Source organism: Physella acuta, unplaced genomic scaffold (assembly GCF_028476545.2).
Source record: "Physella acuta isolate Inbredline_101_S28 unplaced genomic scaffold, ASM2847654v3 ptg001566l, whole genome shotgun sequence".
Taxonomy (NCBI): Eukaryota; Metazoa; Mollusca; class Gastropoda; family Physidae; genus Physella; species Physella acuta.
Window position 1 is genome coordinate 97,501 of NW_026733080.1, and position 25,395 is coordinate 122,895.

Genomic DNA, 25,395 nt, shown 5'->3' on the forward strand with positions numbered 1-25,395 from the left:
CCTTCCCCTTCCCCTTATATTGTTGTGATTGCTTCTCGTACGTTCCTTAACCGCCATGGTCTCTTCTTTAATCCAATCAGTTCATCCCACCCCCACCCTCGAGGCTACACACATACATGTCTATACCCCCCCCCATCCAATATCTCCCACCCCGCAACTTATTACTATTTATATACCGTCCTCAACCCTTATACTCCCCCCCCCCTTCATGACTACTCACATATATTATGTCCACCCCCACCCCTCGTGACTACTCGTCATGCATTATTTACCCGCACCCCCACCCCTTTACTGTCACCTCCATTTTATGACCACACACATGCATCCCTCAACCCCCCCACCCGCCCCCACCCCCACCCCATCAACCACTTCTTGTGACTCTTCTCATACACACACGCCCTCCTACCACTACAGCCTCTCAGCTACCACACACCAACACGACCACTGTTGTTCTTCCTTTGACAATGGTGCCAAGCCACCAGGAATATACCACGGAGGGCACTCAAGAGGGACATCAAAGCATATGGGGGGGTGTTTAGAGCAGATCGCACCTGTAATTTACAGGTGATTGTTCGGCACCAGTTCTACGAGCGTCCTGCAAGTTCTGCCATCTCTGCTAGTGTAAACATTGACTGGGTAAAACATACTTTACCCCACAGACTGTGGGGTTGCATGTGTGGGTGTGAGGGATTGCATCAGAATGTGTATGGGGTGGTGGTAAAAGAAAAGGTGCATGCGTGTGGGGGGGGGGGGGCAAGAGATTGTGTGTGTGTGTGTGTGTGTGTGAATGGGTGAAAATGGTGGCTATGTGTGAGTGCATGAATGGTGCATTACTATTAAGGGAACAATGCAGTTTATATGTCTATTATGGGAATGAAGGGACATAACATATGAAATGTGAACGTGTACACGTAAGAGTGCTTATATGGTATATGTGTATGTGAGGAAACAGAAAGTGGATTTGCATATGTACGAGTGTGAGAGCCTTTTAGTGCATGCACATTTGGTTCAGAACATGTTTAATTTTTGTGTATGCAGAAATACAATCCTGGAAATTGTGATCATATGTGTGCGATGGAATGTAATTATGTTTGTTCTTGGGTTTATGTGTAGGATGTATGCATATGCGTGATGGCTCATGTCTGTGTATATGTGATGCGGCGAATCAAAATGTCTTATAATAATGAAAATATGTCTTATCGTATGTGGAACAGGGTATTATTGGTGTGTGTGTGTGTGTGTGTATGACGGTGCGTGTCTGCTTATATGTGTGTGAGAGGCGCCCAGACAAATGTCTTGTAATAATAAAGATATGACATTTTCCCCAATAGAAAATTGAATTTGCGGCTAAGAATCCGGCTTGCTGGAAGTCAGGCTTCTTCCTTCAGTTTCTTGCTGGCCGCTCCCCGCACGCATCCTTCTCACGCATCCTTCTTCTGATTGGTTGAAATAAAGATCTACTTATTCTACATTTTTTACTCGTATTATTTATATTTGCATCGATATTTAGGTTATTTCATTTTTTTACGACGCTAACTAGGACAGGTATGATCAATACGCATGCGCGATGCATGGTTATTTCTGATATCGTGAAAACATAATTCTAAAATTAAACGTTTTAAGAAAATATATATTACAGGTGAAATGTTTTTGCTCACGAAGATACATTCATTCACACCGTTCAGTTATTGTATATAAATATATTTAATTTTAATTTTATCAAGGTTAGCCATTGTAGTTGGTAGTTTTCATTGATTTTATTTTCTGGTGTTAAGCCTAGGATTAGTGCCGGGATTAGAGATAGGATTAAGATAATTAGCTGTCCTCATTAGATTAGCACTGGAAGTCCCTTCTGTTTGTCCCTGGGAATTCCATTACCGATTACCTCGTTGTTTATCGTATGTAGGTCGGTATAGGTCACGGGTAGGTCATATATAGGTCACCACCATGATGAAATTGTAATGCATGACCTTTGTCTTTTAATCTTTTGGGATTACCTCGTTACCCTGTTGGCCGGTTCTTACGTTGTGTGCACGGGTACCCACATTCTGAAACATGCATGGTACCCACATTCTGAAACATGCAGGGGTACCCACATTCTGAAACATGCGTTGGTACCTACATTCTTAAACATGCAGTTGTACCCACATTCTGAAACATGCAGTTGCACCCACATTCTGAAACCTGCATGGTACCCACATCCTAAAACCTTCATGGTACCCACTTTCTGAAATATGCACTGATACCAACATTCTAAAACATGCACACATAACTCGTTCTTACTAAGTGAAGCAACGCTTAACAGTTCCGCCAGTTTATTCCTTTAAAAATAATCTTATACATCCGAGGGTCCGTTGCATATATTTAGTTCAGCTTTTAGTCACATGACCCTATTACTAAGAACACTGGGACTTATGTATTTTTACGTAGTACATCACCAGCCTCCTGGTTGGGTGGCCTACATTTCCCAAGGTCAAGCACAATTCACATACAATTATAGCTATGCCGTGCCATGATACCCGGACTTCAGCAGTTTTAGAGTCCCTCAATTAGCACATGCTACGACAGTAATAAACAAGACATCAAGACATACAGTGGTAGGATAATTAGCCGTTGGACTAATGCACTGCTTGTACCAATGTACCACCATCTCTCTCACTAACTCAATATATATATGTATATATATATATATATATATATATATATATATATATATATATATATATATATATATATATATAATATTATATGTATGTATTTATAACACTACATTACAGTTAGCACCCCGCCCCCTAGCACCCTACATCATGACATGACTATATCCTCAGCTCCTATGCATTAGGTCTGATTATGTCTTGTTCCCTCCTGCTGCAGCCCCCCCCCCCCCTCCCGCTCCCTTGATTGTAAACACAGGCCCATGTCTGGTACAAGTCTACGATAAACACCGTGCGGCTCCGTGCGGCTCCGTGGGCCGCATGGGAAGCTGTAGGTCTGTAAACAGTGGAGGCCATTTTGTAAACCATGGCTGCGGTATAATGAGCGGAAGTTGGCTGGGGGCGTGGAGGTGCGGTGGCATAATGGGTATGTGTGTGTAGGGGAGGGGGGGGGGATGATTTCAATTGACCTTTTTTTTTTTTTTTTTTTTCTTTTTTTAAAACAAAAATTCTATAAATAAATTTAGGTTGAAGGAGAAAAGGGTTTAAATAGATCTAAAATAGTTCTAGAAAGAATTTTAAAAAAATCATTAAAAGAAAATTTTAGAAGCGTGTACCAGTTTAGCTTTAAATTAAGGCGTAAATTGTTTTAAGGTATCGGGTGCTTGACTTAAATATTAGGTTTCATCCCAATAGATTATGTTTAATGTTTAGCAGGAGGCAAGTCAATTTCTCGAGTTAATTACTTTTTTTTTTACTCTCTCGCTAATCAACGAATAAACCTAGCATGTAGGTAGGGGCTATAACTCCCCCAGAACCCATACCTGTAGGCAGGGACCGTAACTCCCACATAACCCTAGCCTGTATGAAGAGACCATAATTCCCTCAGAGCAATTGTCTGTATGCAGGGTCCATAACTCTCCATACTGTGTGCTTCTGTCAAACTCGCGAATATCTTGTGTGGTAGTTCGCAGCAGTTTTTTTTTTCTAAGAAAGAAAAATTCTAGAAGCGAAGTTTGACGTCGCCTCTTCTAGTCTGCAATTGAACTGCGATGGGACACCGATGACAAACACTATGTACAATAGAAATTAATTCGCATCAACAACAAACAAAATATTTGAAATATACATTGAGCAGTTAAAATTGTTTGGTAATAATGAAATTGTTGTTAAAAAAAATCACGCTGTATACTTGACTCATAGAAGAAAAGTTTTGAGTGATGTGGAATGGGAGTCGTGTAGTTATTGGTGTTTGATTGTCAGTACCTAGTCGTAAAGAAAACAGTATCTTGACATAAACTAGACATAAACTAGACAGTACTTAGACAGCGCCTATGCAGTATTCGTTTTGTACATATATAGTATGTAGACATAACCTAGAGAGTGCCTTGAAGTCACTTAAAATAAGAGTGTAGTGTTCATGTGTATATTTGTGTAGATATGTGTGTAAATATGCATAGGTGGGTGTAGATATGCGTAGAACTGTATATATATATATATATATATATATATATATATATATATATATATATATATGTAGGTGTGTGTAGGTATGTATAGGTGTGTGTATACATATATATGTGTAGGTGTAGGTGTGTGTAGGCATGTGACCCAGACGCCAGCCAGCCCTCAGGTGTAACAAACTGAACCCAATTAACGACAAAGGTGAGTGGCCTCAGCAATGACAGACGATACACCTGGAACCGTGTCAAGGCCAAGTCTCTAGACTCGCAGAACTCTGCATGACGTCAGACAACTACGTCGACGTCTGCGACCCCTTTCAGTCTCTGCCAGTTGCTTCCACCTTTTCACCCATAGCACTTCCGTACTTGCTCGTTGTGTTTCTAATCCCCAATCCCTAGCCTATTCTTCAGCTCAAAAGTTTGATATTTTGAAATAAATATACGATGAATACAAATAAAGTAAATTCGATGTATATTATTTGCTTATATCACACCCATGTGTATATATTGGTGTTGTCGTGGTTGATGAAGAGATGGTTTAACTAAGTTAAGTCTTACTGTTACCAAATTGAGTCAGGTATTCGTTAGGGCTGAGTTGACTCAGATCATTCGATGTTTGGGTAATTTCTGTCTGTGGGAGGTGAAAATGCTAGTAGAGAAGTAGCGGCTGTTGTATCTGTAGCTGCTGTAGCAGCTGTTGGAGCTGTTGGAGCAGGAAGGCTACTGCTGCAGATATTAAAACATGTTTCAGAGCCGTGGCATGACACATCATGAGTCGGTCTGAGGATCGGATAGCAATTAGCCGAAGGCAAGTCACTGAAGATTAATTCTGTTGGCTTAGTGTGAAACACGGCACTTCGCCAATTCAAGATGCGTTTTTTTTCTCTCGTGTAATTCCTAAGGCTTTGTGTGAAATTTTGTGTTGTGTAAACATAATTTTTTTCTGGGTATACTTGTTGTTCCGGGCAGCCTCATTTTCAAGTTTGGCGCATCGTTACCCATGATGCGCTGCTTAGAGTGGCAATGACGTCACAGTGCACTACGTGAAATTTACAGATTACGTTTCAAAGCAGATTGAATTGCGATGTTTAAGGCGAAGAACTGGCGAAGGCGCTAACCAGTCAGCCAAGTTGGTCGTTTCTCAACTTGGAACGAGTCCGATTAGTTCTACCTCTACCTTAGTTGTATCTCGTCTGCACGCTCCGGATCTTTTCCGTTAGATGGTACCATGCCGCTTCAACTTTATAATTATATGTCAATAAAAGAAAAAAAAATCTTTAGGGATTTTAGGGTGGAGCTGCATGTATAAAGACGTGGGTCTTAATTATGTATGTAGGCGTTACCATTTCATAACTGATTGATGTTGCTTCCGGTTGCTCTCCTAATCCGGATGTGTTGCTTTTTATTCTTCAAATTATGATGGGTATCGATTTCAGCTGAGAAGGCTCGGATATTGTTTTTTTCATCGTAGCAAATATCGTGCCTAGCAATAACATAAGTATAGCGATACAGATTACAACGATTTCCGTGATTACTTTTTTTTTTTCTCTATTGAACTGTTCGGAAACTGCTGAGGTTGTCGGAAACGGGTGGGAGTTTTTTGTGTCCCCTAGAGCTGCCATCATTGACGGCTTATGGCTGCCCCTGGGTAACGTGAGACCTCTAACAATACCCCCACCCCCTCCGCCCAGTCTAAGCTTGCCCCTTTCATCTGCAATTTATGACCGTCGAAAAAAAAAACTGGTCGGAAAATTTTTCGACCGACAGAAATATTTCGCTTCGTTGTTTCAACCAATAAAATTAGGCACTTTGTTGTTGTTTTTTAAAGTCGGGTAACTCTACCTTCAGGGGAATAATTTCAAGTTAGTTATATCCCCTTTTTTCAGCTTTGTCTTTCAACAGTAAAGTAGCTAAGGCACGTCTAATGATCCTTTTTTTTTTATGTCGATATTTCGACATTGCCAGTTTTTTTGGTAACCGGTACAGTTGCACTGGTACTTGCCAGATTGTCACTCACCTGTTCTTTAAGATATGAACCACAAACTTCGCAAGGGAAATAACTGTTGCTTTTTTACACCGCGGACTGCTAAATATTAAAAACGGATTTTGTAAAATATAACCAGCTGTAATCTATTTTAAAAAAATCATATTTTTTCTCGAGTTGTGATACACATCAGAAAGTAATGTAAATAACAAAAGAAAAATATTAATCTAAATGTTTAGCCTAACTCTAAGACTAACATTTTTTACGTTGCTACTTTTAAAGCTTTTGTAAAAGCTACGGCTGACATTTACTCCGCCACATTCTTCTACTTTTGTGTTCTACCTAATACATAACATAACATTACATTAGGGGCTCGCTTATGTAGCTATTTCAATTGTTTGTTAGTCTGTGTGTTTTTTTTTTGTTCTATCTTATTGTTCTTCTTATGTTGTGTTGTTTTTGATGTGTTTATTTTCTTGTTTCTGCGTTTGTTTGTCTGTATGTTTGTTTGAAAATAACCTTTTTAAACCTAAAAAACTTCGCTATTCTTTTGATTCCTGTGTATTTATGTATTCATGTTTTTTTTTTGTTTATTTGTTTGCATATTACAATCTAGTATAAACGCTTTTCCTTCACGGATATTTCCCTCACTATTTCCCTCAATCGTCTCTCTCGTTCCTTATCGTGCCGGTAGTACTAATTAATTACGGCAGAAACCAATTAGTGAGGGCAGGTACAGCTAGCCTGCCTATTGTTTACCTCAGGTATCCAGCAGGGGTAGGGGGGGGGACGTTTGTGTTCACATCCTGTTCCCCCACATCAAAGGCTTTCCGGCGGTATGTTGGCCGCGACACGGGGAGGGTCGAGCGGATGGGGGGTGTAGAAGGTGGTAGGAGGGGGGGGGGGGTGGGTCTATCTAGCCATCTCTTGAGAAAAATGTGCTATTGTGCACCTTACTTCAAAAGACTTCTCACACACATATATGCAATTACACGCACTGACACACACACACACACACATACATACATACATACATACACACACACACACACACATATATATATATATATATATATATATATATATATATATATATATATATATATATATATATATATATATATATATGTATGTATGTATATATGTTTGTGTGTAATGCTATTTTTCTCTCTCAACAAACGAAACCACGTTACGACATCAACCTTTTTTTTCCTTAGAGTGTTGAATAATTTTCGTTTAACTTCCCACAAAAACAGCTTTAACGGTTTTACCGTCTGCTAATTGTCTTGAATCTGAAACCAAATGCAGTAATCTAGTTAGGTTTTTTTAGTTAATTTAGGTCGCGAGTTAACCAAAAAAAAAATGTAACTCAAAACAAAAGTTAATGAAAGAATTCTGGAGGCGATGCAAATCTTTGTAAATGATGTTGATGGGAGGGTGGGGGAGGGCGTTATCATGATTGTGAAGTAAAAAAAAACCTTTATTTTTTTTACCTGTAGATTTTTTTTTGTTTTTTTTTTCTGGAGGATAGAACTGAAAAAAAAATCCACAACACAAAAATGCTCCAGGAAAAATGTATCATTTCTGTTTATCAGTAGAAAAAAGAGAGTTGGAGATTATACTACTAGCATCTGACTTAGCCGAAGACTAAAAGTGCCGTTGCTATGACGCGTTTGGCTGCGATTTCATCTGGCATTCAAGCTCCTGAAGACTTTGAAATCCGGCATCTCAGGATCACACGGGCTCATTAGTATTTATAGAGGATACAGGGGCGGAGGTGTCCGGGTGGGGAGGAGGGGTGGGGTGCGACTAATAAGGACATGGATGAATATTCATGGTGTTATTTGCAAGCCTAACCTGGTTTACGTGTGTCCGTGAGTGGCGGTCAGACAGGGCGTGTGGCGGTAATTAGATGTGTCCACCTATACCGACACATCATCAAGTGTATAGTTGTTCATGCATATATATATATATATATATATATATATATATATATATATATATATATATATATATATATATATATATATATACATAATTATAAATACATATATATATACATAATTATAAATACATACATATATAAATACATATATATATATATATATATATATATAATGTTTTAATATATATTATATATATATATATATATATATATATATATATATATATATATATATATATATATATATACATATATATATATAAAGTTTATATATATAAGTTTATTTATTTATTTATATGGACATGTGCATGTACACTAATATATTCTGCTTATAACGCTAAGTAATAACGAATGCATAACTTTTGTTACTGTTATCGTTTGGGTTCGTTCCGCAAAACGTAATCTCCTCACAGTTATACGCGATAACTTTACGGATCCACTCGATTGTATTTTACTACCGTGTAACCGGTGTTATACAGTATAACAGTCGGATGTCGAATACCGCAGCCGTGTCACATTTTGCAGACGATGAACTCTGGAACTTTTAAAGCCTCCTGGGAGACGGCACCGAGGCGCCGTGTCCGGAGTCACGCTGTAATGTTAGCCGTACGGTGCCGGATGTGGGGCCGCTGGTCGAGGAAGTAGCAGACTCGCTACTCAGCAGGAAGCGCCAAGATACTATCTCGGCTGCGTCGTCGATTTTTTTTTCGCCGTTAGAGACTTTGACATGTAACGCTCAGCTTTCGTCTGGTTTATTGAGTTGAGTGTTGGTATGGGCATGGGCTGTTGGTGCGGGGCTGTTTGGGTGAGGGACTGAATGTGGGGTGTGGGGGGGATTTGCTTTAAGAGTCAGTTTTAGATTCCCAGTACCAATTCTATACTTTAAGTACATTTGCTCGGCATACCAAGAAATGTTGTCAGCATTCTTATATCACTTGTTGAATAGAGAAAAAAAACATTCAAGAAAGAAACTCACTTTCGAAAGGTATGGAGCACAACAACAAAGTATCAAATTAAACAAGAGGGGGAGGTAATTCTTTAAGCTGCTACTAAGAGTGCTCACCACTTTATTCTTGTTCTGCCAGTCAAGGCCGTGTCTAACAGTGATACTTTACCTTGGCACCGTCTTTAACTTACACGTAACACATCTCGTCACCATGGAGACGACGCTTGCGATCCCAGGATACCGCGGGACTGACGGGATCTCTCGAGACTTTGGACATCGATGGTCACATACTCCACTAGTATGGGCTTCAGCGGATCAAATACTCCACTAGTATGGGCTTCAGTATCTGGCCTTCAGTGGATCACATACTCCACTAGTATGGGCTTCAGTGGATAACATTCCCCCTACTATGGACGTCACGTGGCCACCCCCACCAACCCACCTCATACATCTGCCGAAGGTACCCCATCTTGTGTAAGATAAAATACTCTTTGTTTTTAAACATCCGCAAAAAAATATTTTAAAAAATATAAAAAAAAAATATAAATAAAATAAAACTCTCCAGAAACTTGATTCCATTTTCTCATCTACACAAGCAGACAAATTCAAAAAGCCAAATCGTGTTCCTCAGACGCATCTCTCACCAACTGACAAGCCCCGACCCCCGGGGCGGCCCGACATGCGTACCCCAATCCTGCCTAGTGTTCAGCCGATGACACAACATCGCCAAAAGATAAGTCCCAACTTATGTTACATCAGCTCCGGATTACACTTTTTTAATTCCCGTAAAAATCGTTTTAGCTAACTACAAGCTTACAGTTAAAACCACTTTTTAAAAATATGTTCGGGTTGTGTAGGTAAAGAGGAGTGGGGGAGGGGGGTGTAGGTAGGGATGGGGTAGGATTACACAGGTAGGTAATGATGAATGGCCCACAATGCGTCTTCAACAGGGTTCCACCATCACTCACGGATGTGACGTCACTGACATGCGTAGCTCGCGTCTCCCATAAACTTTAATGCATACGTCATCACAAACGACTTTTTTTTTTTTGGCTTTTTTTTTTAAAGCTTTGCACTTTTTTGTTTAAAACAAAATCAACATTCGTGAAAATAGATTAAAATTCATAGACTGATTCGTCAAAAAAAAAAAAAAAAAAAAAAAAAAAAAAGAACATTCCTTCCTAAATAGATCAGTTTTTATAATCAATGTGACCATTCGAGTTACCTCACTCTCATAATAATTCTCAGTATATCCCACTGCTCTCCCACCTCTCCCACCCCCACTATCCTACAGGACTTGTCAACGTATTGTGAATCTGCACGAAACATAATATATCATTATTTATTATTTAAAAAACAAAAGACAACAAAACAAACGAAACAGTTTTCATTTCATTTTCGAGATTGTAGTCTAGAGTAGCTGCCCTTCTTCCACCGAAGAAACCTTTGAAACAATGCAACAGGTAATTTAAAATGACAGAAAAATCTGACGCGGGCAAGAAATAGAGTAAAAAAAATATTTGAACCTCTCGTTTTGTGCAATGTAGTGCGTCTAGCATACCCAGGAACTTATGGGTGGGGAGAGGGGAGATGACCGGAGCAAGTTTAATGAGGGGAGTTAATTGTTTCGACATGATTTAACGCTTGCATTTTAAGCTGCACCGAGAAGCACAATGTTACTACTTAACGGGGAGAACCGTTTTATTTCTTTTTGCTTCTGGAACTATTTTAAACTCTGTGACAACTTGGAGGGGGAGGGGGGGGGATCAGGTAGCTTATATTATCTTTGATTTTTATCGCACATTGGAACACAGACATTTTTATGAAAACAAAAGCTACAACCTGTTAAATAAAAATAAAGAAATGTAGTATTTTATAGCGATAAGAATAATAGTTAGATCCACGTGTACTAAAAAATTATAAGATTTAGAAAATGAAATAGGAATTCGAAACTTAATTTGCGAAATACTCGTTTTCGCGACTGCTTGTATGAGTAAATATTGTCTTACTTTAATTAATTTCACAATAAATGTAGTACTTAACAGCGATAAGAATATTGGTTAGATGCCCGTGTACTAAAAAATTTTAAGATTTAGAAAATGAAATAGTAATTCGAAACTTAATATGCCCCAAAATCACGTTTTCGCAACTGCCTATGTGAGTAAATATTGTCTTACTTTAATTAATTTCGCAGTGTTAATTGTTGATCTATTTAGACATTGTATTGCGATAACCTCAAACGCAGGCAAAACGCAGACACATTGTCCTATGTATGTAGACACTTAGCTGACCTAAGAATATCGGATGTTTTTTCCCCCTTTCTTAAAAACCATTCCAGAGTAAGCTATTAGCGTCTCCTTCTCATTAGGGGCTAATGACCTAATTAAGCTATACTTATCCGTCCGCGTCCTTGTTTGGTTTTTTCTTTTAATTTGACGTCAATCGGTAATTTCCCCAGCTCATTTCTCAGACTCAGAGTGTACTCGTCAACTTTGTCACGAGTTGTCACCCTTATGCTTGTTACAACTTGTCTCCCTTGCCTGCTATGGTTGGAGTTACGGGCCTTTTATTTGCAAATAGGTCATCGACCTTAGAATTGCATTCTCTTTATAAAAAAAAAACGTGCTAAACTTGCCAAAGTCCACATTTACTTGTACTCTTGTTTCGTCTTACTAATTGTTAATAAATTGTACTACTGTAAATGTACGCAGAATTTTGTTAATTTGAAGTTAGTGCGAACATGATTTTTTTTAATAAAATACGAAAATTAGCAATTCGTAATTAGACTTCTATTGCAGGTGTTATACTAATTAGCTCACCAGTCACGATAAGAATTACCCTCATTAAACGTGGTGTTACTTTTTCAAACTGCTCGGTCATGAATAAAAAATGGTGGTCATTTACCTTTTAAGCATCATTCAGGTCAACACACAGAACTCAGCTCTCATCGGAGCCTCGTTTTGATAACCATTCGACTCCATTTCACTGACATCGATCACCCCCCTCCCACCGACACCCCGACCCTCCACTGTATCAATGACTAGAAGCTGCATTCAACTTTTTAAAAAAAAAGGGGGTAATTAAGAAATCATCCTTTTCTTTTCAAAAAGAAATCGCAAGCGACTGCATATTGCATGAGGTCGTCAATGCAGCCTGCTGAAAATGCCATTGAATTTTAATGTCCCCAACACCCCAGCAAGTAGAGCGCGTTATCGGGACTGCTGATAAATACTGCAAGCAGAGTGCGCTTCCACTGAAGGATGGCACTGATGCGCTATTGGAGTGCCACGGTGCCTACGTATTGTTTAAACGTGTTTAATTACCCCCATCATGCAACCCAATTAAGCTCATCGAGGCTTAGGACGTCATCGATCTAATACTTTCGATAAATTTAGGACGTCATCGATCTAATACTTCCGATAAATCTAGTCACTCGTTGCGATTCAATCTGACTCAAAACTTGTGTGTGTGTGTATGTGTGCGTGTCTAATGTTCAAGGATCCCTGTCGGATATGGTATAGACGAAGTAGAGTTCATCTGTTTCTGACACCTCTTCCCTTTTACTTTTATTATATTCAGAGTTATTTGTAGAGACTGGAATCTTTCTCGAACTTGGGAATGTATCATCCGTGTGATCTAACACTTGAAGGGGTGGCGTGGGATAGAACGTTCGACTGCTTACCTGAACGTCTCGAGTTCGAATCCCTGGCTAGATTCGCAGCACGTCCCTGAGTCCACCCAGCCCTGATGGGTACCTAACTTACGTTAGGGAAATTTAAACCGGCTGGGCATAGTGCTGACCACGTTATCTATTCATATACCAGGGTCACAGAAACAGGTGAACTCTACTTCACCTGCCACTTTTGACCGCTAGATTCGAAAGGGAGCTTTGCGTATCTACCACTTGAACGCATCCTCCTTTTGCTTACAAACGCATTTTTTACAATAGCAGTTGCAAAGTTAACAGATTTTGAATAGACTTTATTAACTGGCATGTTTCGATACAGTTTCACCCACCTTGTTCCTTACAACCAATTAATTATTTATTATGTCCATCTCTCTGGTAGGATGTAAATCGTAATAACGTCTAAATATAGCACTGACGTCATTGCTTCACGAGAGCTGGCACCTAGTCGGCATGACGTCACTCCTAACACGCGCGGAAAAAGAAAAAAAAAAGTGTTAGAACGAAAATCTCGTTGTTTGTTTAGAGATTCGTTTCTCGTTGTTGTCTCGTGGTGACCTTGAGTTTTCGTGGTGACCTTGGTATACAGTCGAACGTCTAACTTCATAAATAAATGAGGTTTTCCTGTGATGGATGAGTTCGCTGTACTATTACCCGTTTTATCCCTGTATACACATTCTCTATGACATGTTTGCCCCAACCTTACGCATGAAACACACACGTTCCAAATTCTTCAGAGCAGCTGGAGAAAGGGCGATAACTTTAAAAAAAAAGTCTAATTTCCAGTTATCTGTCCTGAGTTAGCGAGAATGTAATAAACACCGCCTCGCCACCTTTGACCTTTCGTGAGCTCTTTAGCCCCAAATCCCGATCAAAACAAATAATCGTTGAAGAAAGGGAAAGCACCGATGACAGACCAGGGGAGGTCAGCGTAACGACACGAGACTCTCCAGAGGATGGGGTTTTTTTTTTTTTTTTTTGCATGATGGGTTAGGGGAGATGGGGGGGGGGGGGTCGGCTTGTGGTCAGTTTGGGCTTGACCGCCCGTGAATGCCGCGTTGGTCAGCTCAAGCTGATGCTAATCTGGGCGATAATCGTGTGTGACTGTAACTGACTTTTCGTGTAATTCGTTGGTCAGGTCAGTCTCTTTGGACTTAAGGGGAAAAAATACAGCGGTGTCTCAGTCCAGTCTTGACCAGTTATTTCAATTAGCGGCGTGGGGGGGGGGGTGGCAAAGAGAGAAACGTCATGGGTGTATTCGTTTGTGTGTGTCTGTGTCTGTGTGTGTATATGTGTATATGTGTGTGTCTGTGTGTATATGTGTGTGTATGTGTATGTGTGTATGTGTCTGTCTGTGTGTGTGTATATGTGTATATGTGTGTGTCTGTGTGTATGTATATGTGTATGTCTTTGTGTGTATGTGTGTGTGTGTGTGAGTAAACTGGTGTACGTGTTTGTGAGTGAGATAAGTGTGGGGGAAGGGGTGTGGGGAGGTAAACGTCGAAGTCGCGTTACATAAAAGGGTAAAAAATATTCTCAATAAACCATTTCGAACAACTGAAGTATAACTTAAAAAATCTTTAAATCTACTACTTCAACCCTAGTTGAATACATTTCTTAACACACAACTCAATCTCTACACTGAAATAAGAACGCCATTTCTAATTCAAGAACTCTCACTAAATGCATTATGCTACTTTATATCCCCCCCCCATACACACACTACAAATCTCATTGTGAAATAGAGACTTCAATACTTTGCCTCAAGCATATTTAAACGCATACGTATGCGGTTTTCTTATCAGCGACACGTATCAATTGAAATGAAGACATATTGATATCGATTTGTCGGAACGTGATTTAAAATAAAAAAAAATCACTCGTACCTTGCTGTCACATTTAAATCCGAAATCTACATTCCGTCTACTCGATCTTAATTTTATACAAATCTATGTATCTTGTATTTCGCCCTGTCGCGATACCCACTCCGCGGACTAAGTCAGAGCATTGCCTGCTTTCATAGAAACCACAGGCTTCTAGATCGTCGAGACGTTATTGTGATAGACGCTATACACTATACAACGACGACGTAAAACGGAGAGGGAATTTCGACAGTAGGTTGTCAGTCTTGGCGCTCTATATGAAAGACGAATAGCATTTGGTTGTGGGTTTTTTTTATTATTTGCGTGTGAAAAAAAATGTACTTTGACATTTTATTGACGGAAAGTTGTTTTTCTAATTGGAAAATGCAAGATCTAGCTTTTGGGAGTTTTTTTTTAGTAGTACATTACATGATGATATTGCACTTTTTTTTCTAAATACCTAGGCAGAAATTTAGGTTACGGTCAGGGCTAGATTTAGGAATTGCGGAATTTAGGTACTGGGGAAGTGATACTAGTAAAAACAATAATTCGACACATAGTTTTAGCGTTACCATTTTAGGTGTTGTTTTTTTCAGTAGCATTGACAGCAAGGAATCAGCAGTTCAGGGGAGAGAATGCTGACTTGTATCGATTATCCCCAGCTGTGGAGGTTAGGGTGTGTCGGGCAGGCATGTTTAGGGCCGCACTTAAAAGTCCCAGCACTTAAACCGGGACGGTGACGCAGGCTCGTACACCAGTATTTCGCGTAGATCTTAACGGGATTAACACGCGGTCAATTCTATAAATAAAATAAAATCACGAACTTTTTACGACAGACACCAGATGTATGGATAATCTGAGATCTTTTTTTTTCTCGACGAAGACATAACAACGAAACACTTTTGGTTTAGCGGCTTTAAACCAAGCAGTAAAATTTGAAATACAATTTGATTCGAGTTATGGGGGAAAAAAAAGTCAAATTTGTGAACGATCAATTTCATTTTTTAATCGTGCTGTCAAGTCCCCTATACTATAAAGACATACACGCACTTCTCAACACACGTCCACGAACACTTTAGCAACCAGCGTATCCCATAATAACATTAAAATTTCGTAAATCGGTAAAGTACAAATATGACACACACAATTTGACTGCTCTCTATTTTTATTGGCATTCATTTTAAAGTCGTTTAAGGAAAAACATATTGCAGTTGAAAATATTTTTATTCCCTTCCCTACACTAGACTAGTATAATTAGTCATCCAATAAAGTCAAATTTGATGTTTTATTGCCATCATGTCTTGACCCATGTGCCGAATTTCAGAGAAATTAGTCGGTTAGAAGTGCTCGAAATTGCGCTCGTCTGTTTCGATCTAGACATGACGAGGAAACAAGTTAAATAAAAGCTTGTAGAAACTAACACTCGTTAGCTCAACCTAAACCCAATAGATGTTGCTTTGTGTGTGTGTGTGTGTATGTGTGTGTGTGTGTGTGTGTGTGTGTGTTTTTGTGAAAAAATCTGGCACTTATAAGCTTGGCAAGTCAGACGACTTGAACTGGGACAGCCACTCGAAGAAAGCAGCTCAATTTTCATTGGTCAGGCTGGTGTGAATGTGTTAAATCTGCTTTGTGTGGGATGTGCTTTGTGTGTGTGTGTGGGGGGGTGTGTGTGTAGGGGATGTGTTTTGTCTGGGGGATGTGTTTTGTGTGGGGGAGTGGTCAGGCTGGTGCGAATGTGTGTAGTGTAATGTGTTGGGAGAGAATTAAGCACACTAAGTAGTGCAACCAAATAGGAAAGAGTTCGACGTGTACTTCTGTGGGCTGTGAGGGATATATAGACTGTGTGAGGGCGGGGGCTGGTGTGATGTGTGTAACTGTGTGGGGATTTGGACAAAAATACTTCACATATCACTGTGAACTCAACACAGCACTTCACATTTTACCTGACCTCAACACACCACATTTTGTATGACCTCAGCATACCACTGCACATATCGCGTGATCTCAACACAACACAACACATATCGCCCTACCCCCCCCCCCCCCCCCTTCCCAGTCTTAACGAGCTCTCGTATCGGGCTTTTCTACTCCACGATTTTATTTTTGACATTGATGACATTCATATGACAAATCCTATTTCTCACGCCAACGCACCCCCACACCCCCGACCCCCAGTGTACCAACCCCCTCCCCCACCATGAGTTAGATAGGATCTTTTCTATCCCCCATCCACCCAATCCCTCTCCGCTCACATTGGCTCTTTTTTTTCTACAGTACGAAAAAAAAAACATTTACCTTAATGTGTGTGTGTGTGTGTGGGGGGGGGGGGGGAGTGGCATTATAAACGGAGGATAGGGGGAGGGGCTTTAACTCCAATGACGTTAATTTGACAGCTGTTTTGTGTTGTTGTGTTTGGTGATTGATATCTATTGACAAGTATGGTTTACGCTGGCGTAGGGTAGTGACTGACAAGTATGGGTATACTTGTTTGTACTGGCTGACAAGTATAGGTATGCTTGGAGTGGTCGAGTATCTGTCGTTGGGTTCGAACTGTCGTCTAGAGACAGATTTAGTTAGGGCTGAGATTTATGTGCAGACACCAACCGATTTGACCTGGGTCGTCTTCGTGTGGTCCTTTCGAGTTTGACGATCTTCTCAACAAAATAGGTTCCTCTAACTACTTGTGCACCGTATTTATCTCACACCCTACCCCCACTACCCTCTCTTTCAATCCCCACCCGTCTCTCCCCTCCCCCCTTCTCTTTTCTCCACCTCTCTCCCTCTTCTTCTCATGATTTTTTTTTCTCAATCTTCCCAACCCCGACTTACCAACTCGTACACTCCACCCCCACCCCCAATCACCTTTCCTACCCTCCCACTCCCCTCCCTCATGCCAAACACATCCCCCACACTTTCTTTCATTCCACACACCCCCACACCCCATTCTTCCACTCCACACACCCCTCTCACAATCGCATGCCCCCCCCCCCCCCCCCATATTAGACAGTTATTCCCTTCGACAGTTTTCATAATTCAAATTTTGACATTAGCATATCTATGCAAACTCCCAAAAAGGCTTTCTTATGAAGACTTCAATTCATTCCTTACTAGCAGTGGCTATGTGCCACATTGGCATTTGCTGTTTGTGATTTTTATGTGTGCGTCTGTGGCTGAATAAAGCATTTTGTGTCGACATGTTCTGTCTGTGTGTATGTATGTGTGTTTGTACGCCATAGCCTCTAATTTCCTTCTTGTTGATTGCCTTGGAATTGATTACAAAATTCTACAGTTTTATCGTTTTACTTATTGTGTTTTTTTTTCTCTTGTTGTTCTTAACTGTCTCGTGGTTTATCGTGCTTTCTCGTACTTTCTCATAATTTATCATGTTTTGTCCCGGGTCTTCCACGATGCCGTAGTCTGAAAGTACCCATATACACACTAGGTCATGTAGCAGACATTGGTCAGTGATGAGGGCATACATGTAGTAGAGCGATACTTGATAGTGGGCATATACGTATCGTAGAGTACTATGTAGGTTATATGCTTTAAACAAGAGTGTATATGCTGTAATAAGGATGAAGTATGCATTAGTAAGGATAGTATATGCATTAGTAATGATGGTAAATGGATTGTAGTACACTCATATATGATGTCCAAAAACATTTAGGCGAAGACATGTGTCATTTGGCAAATAGTTTGGCTTTTTGTATCTTTTGTATCAACTGTATGGCGTTACATTTGTGAGTTTAGGTCAGTATACGACCATTGTGTCCAAGGATACTTGACATAGCAACAAAGTGCATTAAACATCGCACACTCGCCCACTCCCACCCCACCTCCTGCACGCACACCCCGTTGGTTTAGCACAATTGCTCAATAGAGGGTCAGTAAGTTCGGACGTAAATTGTGAAAATGAAATACGTTTTTGATAACGTTTGGCGTCTTACAATATTAAATCAGATTTTTTTTTATTAGTAAAAAAATAAAATAAAAATAAAATAACCAGGTTTTCCTACATTTGCAGACAAAAATAAAAAAAATAAAATAAAAACGACGGCACCTCTTCCTCCTCCCCCCCCCCCCCCCAAACACACGCGCACACTCCTAGCTATTTTTCTGGCAGATGAAAACTGAACATTTGAGATGAGTTCACGATAATGAACAAGAATAGAGATAGGTTCCTGTGACAGCTCTTAGTGTAAATATTTTGAACAAATGGCCGACTTGTTATCGCTAGTTTCGTAGGTTCGTCTAAGGGCGTTCACTCTCTTTAAAAAATATTTTAGTAAGTCGTTATATCTAAATTAAAAAAAAATAGAAAGAAACAATTTGGAAATGTTTATATTATGTTGGCTGTTTCTTAAATTTTAAACCGATTTAACTTTTTTTTAAAAAATCACAATAATTTGTGAACAGTTCAGTACACCTCCCTACACAGGGCAAGTAGAGTCAACCTGATTCCCTGACAGAGGTAGAATAAATGATGGTATCATTAAAACAAGGCCCAGACGCCTTTACTTTTTTCCCAATGGAATCAAAACTAATACATGGATGGGTGGAAAAGGGACCTTTCTGACCCAAACCCTAGAATCGAACTCACGACTTTCGGGTTATCAACTCTCCTAAATACCGGCGACAACAATATTGAACAAGACTATAAGTTTAATACATCGTATATCAGAAGGAATTGATTGTAAATTCGATGTGAGCAGTTCTGTCTGAAGTCGCTGTCTGTCTTAACGTTTGAAGCACATCCTATCTTCCATGGTGGGCTGTTGCCTATAGTTGAAACACAATGTTGTCGTAAAATTTCAATTATCACACAGCTAATAATAGTTGTATCCTTTACCTGTGTCGGGATGACCTTAAATCCACACCACCCCACCCTTTTCACCACAAAAAAAAAAAAAAAAAAAAAAAAAAAAAAAAAAAAATATCCTCCTAGGCATATGATACAACGAAAAAGCCACTTAACGATCGCACCAGAAAAGCCATGTTAATAAATGGCTTTACCCCAGGACGTCGAACACAATTTTTTTTCTCTGTATCGTATTCTAGTGGCCTACACCTTACGGGTAGCAGCATCAAAGAGGAGCTTAGACGGAACACCGAGCTCCAATCAGCGCCCAATCCTATTAACACTAGCGTGACACTCGCGGATGGCACCGTGTTATCTGGCGCTCAATGCACCCCCCACCCCTACCCCTACCCCCACCCCTAAGTCCTAGTGCTGAGAACCCCACGTAACGTGTCCACGTACAGTCTAGCAAAATTTGACGCCATCAAATTTTTTTTCTTTAATATTTTGAAAAAAAAAATTTACATTGCCAGATTTTTTCGGAGTTTGTGTTCTAAACACGATAAGACTTGACAGGTTGTACAACACGTTTTGTGGAAAATCGATTGTTGCCACTAATTTTTTTTAATGTGTCAAAATTCATGCTATTAAATGTTACATTTAAAAAAAAATGAGTTCAAATAATAAAACATCCATGACTTTGGCAAAGCGTTTCTCTAACATTAGGCCTACTTGTAGACTTTATTTCTGGAAAGAAAGAAAAACATGTTTTTTTTTAACTTAACGCTTAAAATCAAAGCTCACAAATTGCGAGTAAAAGCGTCAAAACTTGCTTCATTTTCGACAAGAACGCAGCATAAGGGGCCACCACCCGCGGATTTTATTCTCACATGAGTGATACTGCAAGCTAGAGTTGTCTTCCCATTATGTCATGTAGAGTTAGCTTTCCGGGAAGGAGATTAAGATGGCGGGGGGAAGGTGGGGGGGGGGGGGGGGGAAGGGGGGTGGTTGGACGAGGTAGATGACTTACGGAAAAAAGAAAAAGGTAAAAAAGAAATGTTAAGATGCTTTACTGGTCTCTGGGAATAGTTGAAGTCACGTGATGCCCGCGTTGTTTGACACATTGTTCACGGCCCAACGATTAGACTTCATACTCGGTTTGTTCGGCGTGAGTTGTTTGTTTATTTCTCTGTATGTCTTCCTCTCTCTCATTATCCATCTGTTTGTGTGTATGTGAGTGAGTGCCTAGCCCCTTCTCCCCCTGTCTCCCTCTTTATTTCTCCCAATTTTCTCCTCTCACTCTTTATCTTTTACTCCCTCCTCATCTTCCCTCCCCCTTCCCCACTCTTATTCTCATTCCCTACTCCTCTTCCCCTTCCCCACTATTCCCCCTCATTTCCCTCTTCCGCACACCTCGCACCTTCTCCCCTTCCTCCTCCTCCTCCTCTCTCTCTCTCTCACGACCATCCAACACATTTTCTGCAGGTGCTGTCTTTAAACTTGTCCCACTTACTTCCCTTGCCTGACTTCCTGCTTCTGTCGCCTGTTCTTACCTCCCTTTACATTTTCTTAATGAAAAATTACATCTTTTTAGAAAAAATACATTCAGTCTACTTCTGCTCTATACGTTCATTCACTGTACTTCTGCTCGTCATCCTTGTACCACCTTCACACCCTCACACCCTCAGCCCCACACACTTACTCACACACCCGTCCAATACCACACACGGTGTTTGCAACACTGGCCATAGTTAGAGAACCAAGTCCCGGTACCCCTGCCACGACTAGTAGTAAATTATGCAGCATTGGTTAATTATCTCCCTTGGCATGGCTGTTTGGGCTGTTTCGTAAACGAACCGCCTTTTCACACACACACCACACCACACACACACACACACTCACTCTTACACACACCACACAACCTCACTTTCCCCGCTGTCTATCTTGAATTGAGACCTCCAACTAAATAACTAATTCGGATTTTAAAAGAATCATTCCTTAAAGTACGTTGTTATTAGCTCCAAGAACGCACTGTGAAACAGGACTAAAATAGCATGCAGTACACGGAAAAATAGTATATGTTAATTAATTTTACTCTTCTACACGTTTATTATGGTGAAACGAAAGTAATTAGTGTGCACATGAAATGAAACACAAACCGAAAACACTAAAGAAGATCTAGTTTTGTCAGACTCGTTTTGTTTCAAACTCGTTTTGACAAAAAATCGATATCAAGATTGTTTCATTTCTAAAGTAATTAATGCCAATTTAAGATTTTTATTAGATTGTTGACGTTGGAGTTTGCATGGTGCGGAGATTTCATGACAGCGCTCTGCTTTGACAAACTCTCCAAGACAAAAATGCAAATGTAATTTGTTACGCTGTCCCTGATTGGTTGGGATTTGCGAGTAGCTCGTGCGAACTGACCCGGGGGTGGGGGAGGGTGTGAGGGGATAGGGAGGTAGATAAAATGCCGCTCACGTTCTTTGATTAGCCCTGGTCAATTTGTAATTATGATGGTCCGGGGCTAAGGCGAGTGACGTCATAGTGGCGTCGATGTGACGTAATGAGAGACATTTTTGTGATATGACGTCATGATGATGTAAAATGACGATTACGTAAATAGATAATGGTATATATGTCTTATTCAAATATTTCTTTCTTGGCTTTTAAGATTTGAATCACTGTAGAGTTGCATGTTACATATTGATAAGTTAGCGACTAGTTTGAGATATGACTTTTAAAGATATCAAGTCGATTTATTGCATCAAAAGAACCTAGAGTCATGTTCTGCCCTATACGCCCCTTGCACATTTAATCTTTTTTAGTGGCTTTAAATAATCTCTGTACCCACCATCCCTCGCTCCGTGACGTTGTTCCGGTCTGTAGGAGGGGTGTGCTTCCCCTAATGGCTGAAATTGTTCGACTTTCACACTCCTTATCATCCTAACCTTTAGCCGATCACTGCTATCTAGCGGGGTCTAATCCCATCCGTAGGTCCATACATATTGTGTCTATGTATATAGTATCCTTGCATATGATGGCCATGGCTATACTGGCCATACATATAGTGGCCATTACAAACATGGCCATGTCTATAATGTCTATGCCTATAGTGGCCACGTATATAGTGTCAAAACATATAATGAAATAACCAGTGCATATAACAACTACTTGGCGAATAACAAAACAGACTATTTCTGAACTGGTATGACTACATGCCAACTGTTACAGTGAACTATTTTTTTACGTAACTGTTGGATTAAATAAAACAGCTAAAAATCGTTACATCACAATTTGATCGAGCAAAACCCTTAACATAACAATTTTACCATGTGAACATATTTACATAACAATCTAACTAACAACATATTTCACGAAAACAAAATTTCACCAACCCACAAAAGCTTAGATCCCCTTCCTGCTTTCCTTAATCGAAATAAATACACCTAGACCCTCCTCACCCATCTTTCAGGAGTAGAGGTGAGACACCTTGATCCCCCCCCCCAGGGGTAGAGGTAAGACACCTAGATCATCCCCCCCCCCCTCACCCATCTCTCACGGGGTAGAGGTAAGACACCTATATCCCCCCCCCTCCCCCCCCAGGGGTAGAGGTAAGACACCTATGTCCCCCCCTCACCCCCCCCCCCCCCCCCAAGGGGTAGAGGTAAGACACCTACCTTATCGTGCGGGCCAGGAATCTCTGCCCGATAGAGCCACGCTTCCCCCCCGAGGCGCGTGCCGCTATGATAACAGGTGAGATAAAACATTACCTCGCTGAGGTATCACCTCATCGCGCTGGCCGTCAAGTCCTGTCACCTGTCTGAGGCGAACGTCTTTATCTCTTTTCAACTTTTTATCTTTGTTAAATGCTCCGTCTATTTTACCTCGGTGGATTACAAAGCTTTTCTACAACTTCATTTTTCCCTAGACTGTTTACAAAAAAAAAAAAAAAAAACCGTATACACACCTACATTTCTAAAAAGCATATATATATATATATATATATATATATATATATATATATATATATATATATATATATATATATATATATATATATATAATGTATGTATATCTGCCTGTTTCTCAGACGAAGACATTTAGTCAAGTCAATGATTTCTCTGTTATTTGTTATTGTTGATATTCTTATTGTGTTCATATGGGCCCACATAAATTATTATTTTTGTCTATGAAAGTTTAGAAATATTCAATCATGCTGTGTAAAATGTTTTCGTCATTGAATCTGTCAGTAGTTGTGTGTGTGTCATGATATATTAGATTATACCGACTGCTGTTTTAAATTATGATACTGATGTATGATGTTTGTTTTTTCAACAGTTGGTGACGAAGACGAAGAAGATTTTTATCGGGGGTCTGTCGTCCACTACCACGATTGATGACTGCAAGAAATACTTCTCACAGTATGGAAAGGTAAGGGGGTCTTTTGTTAAAACGGGTGTCAGTGTCTGGGGTTCAGTAATTGGGGGGGGGGGGTCAGTGTAAAATGGGGTTCAGTGATTAGTTGGGGGGTCAGTGTCTGTGGGGTCAGTAATTGGGGGGTCAGTAATTAGTTGGGGGGGGGGGTCAGTGTAAGTGGGGGTCGATAATTAGTGAGTGCCATTTGAGGGGGGGGGGGGGGTTAGTGGTAGTTTAAGTTATAGTCAGTGTTAGTGGGGGTACAGTGTGGCAACGTGAGGGTTTGTGTGGGGGATAGTGTGTGGTGAGTTAGGGAGTCACTCTAGAGGTTTGTGTGGGGCTGGTGTGAGGGTATGTTGATGCGGTAGTGTGTGTGTGTGGATCATTGGGTGTTACCTTTTTAACTGCAATAAGTTATTTTAGTTATGGGTTTACATGGGGGTCAATGTCAAGATTGGGGTCTGTGTGTAGATACATGGGGGCTGCTTGTGAGTGCGTGTGGGTGGGGGAATAATATATGTATCATCAAGGGACAATTGTTTTAATTAGAAGCTAAGCATGTCAATGTGTGTGCTATATCAACACTGTAATAAATATTTCAACTTAACATGTATAAAACCACCACACTACTACAGACAGTACCACCCGTATCACACCACCACAGCACAATCACAAATAGCACACACTACAACAACACCTGCAGTGCAACCACAGTAAAAAAAAAAACACATCAATTTTACTTCTTCAAAACGACCACTTTCCTACACTTCACCGCCCCTATCACCCCCACTCTCCTGTCACCCCAGCTATTAATCACGTATTAATCTTCCTACCATGTCAGATACTCCCCCCACCCCCCTCCCACTCCGCTATCAAACAGTCACCACTACACACCATTACGCTTAAATTACCTCTCCCCAAACCTATTTTACACTATATCAACCAAACACAAAACACCTTTTCAAAACGCATTAAAAAACAGACCGCAATATCCCAGATCCCATTTCATGATCTGCCCACCATATTAAACGCACCCCCCCTCCCCCACCCCTGGCTTTCACAACCGATTGTACCTATCATACCCATTAAACACTCGCCACACAGGTGTGAATGGGTAAATACAAACACTTATCATTCCCTCCCCTTTCTCTCCCAGGTTATTTATAGCGGGAATTAAAAAAAACATAACCGGGTAGTTGCTTGCTGTATGCATATACTCCAATCGGTTTGTTTCGCTAAAAAAATAAAAGTTCATATTTTTTTTTACCGATTGACCTGATATCAGATAACGTGGAACACGTTTTAGCAGAGAAGTCTGTTTATAACACAGACAAAAGTCTGGTGTATATCTGTCTGTAATGACTAAACAGGAGAGAAAAATATGGAGTGCACTTCGCAGTGGTGAAAACCACGTGATACCACCCCCACACCCAACCACGTGATACCACCCCCACTCCCAACCACGTGATACAGCCCCCACCCCCAACCATGTGATACCACCCCCCACCCCTAACCACGTGATACCACCCCCACCCCCAAAACACGCGATACCACCCCCACCCCCAACCACGTGATACCACCCCCACCCCCAAACACGTGATACCACCCACACCCCCAACCACGTGATACCACCCCACCC

At 40.4% G+C, this 25,395-nt stretch overlaps 1 protein-coding gene across 1 annotated transcript in view; it reads left to right on the forward strand.

Annotated features, from left to right (window-relative positions):
* Positions 1 to 23,771, forward strand: part of LOC131928914 (RNA-binding protein Musashi homolog 2) — a gene marked incomplete at both ends in the record, with an annotated part of 116,848 nt that extends 93,077 nt beyond the window's left edge. The window contains one exon of the mRNA XM_059285083.1: positions 23,679 to 23,771. Coding sequence (XP_059141066.1) covers positions 23,679 to 23,771 — 93 coding nt within the window. The remainder of the gene's footprint in view (positions 1 to 23,678) is intronic.
* Positions 23,772 to 25,395: the final 1,624 nt, after the last annotated feature.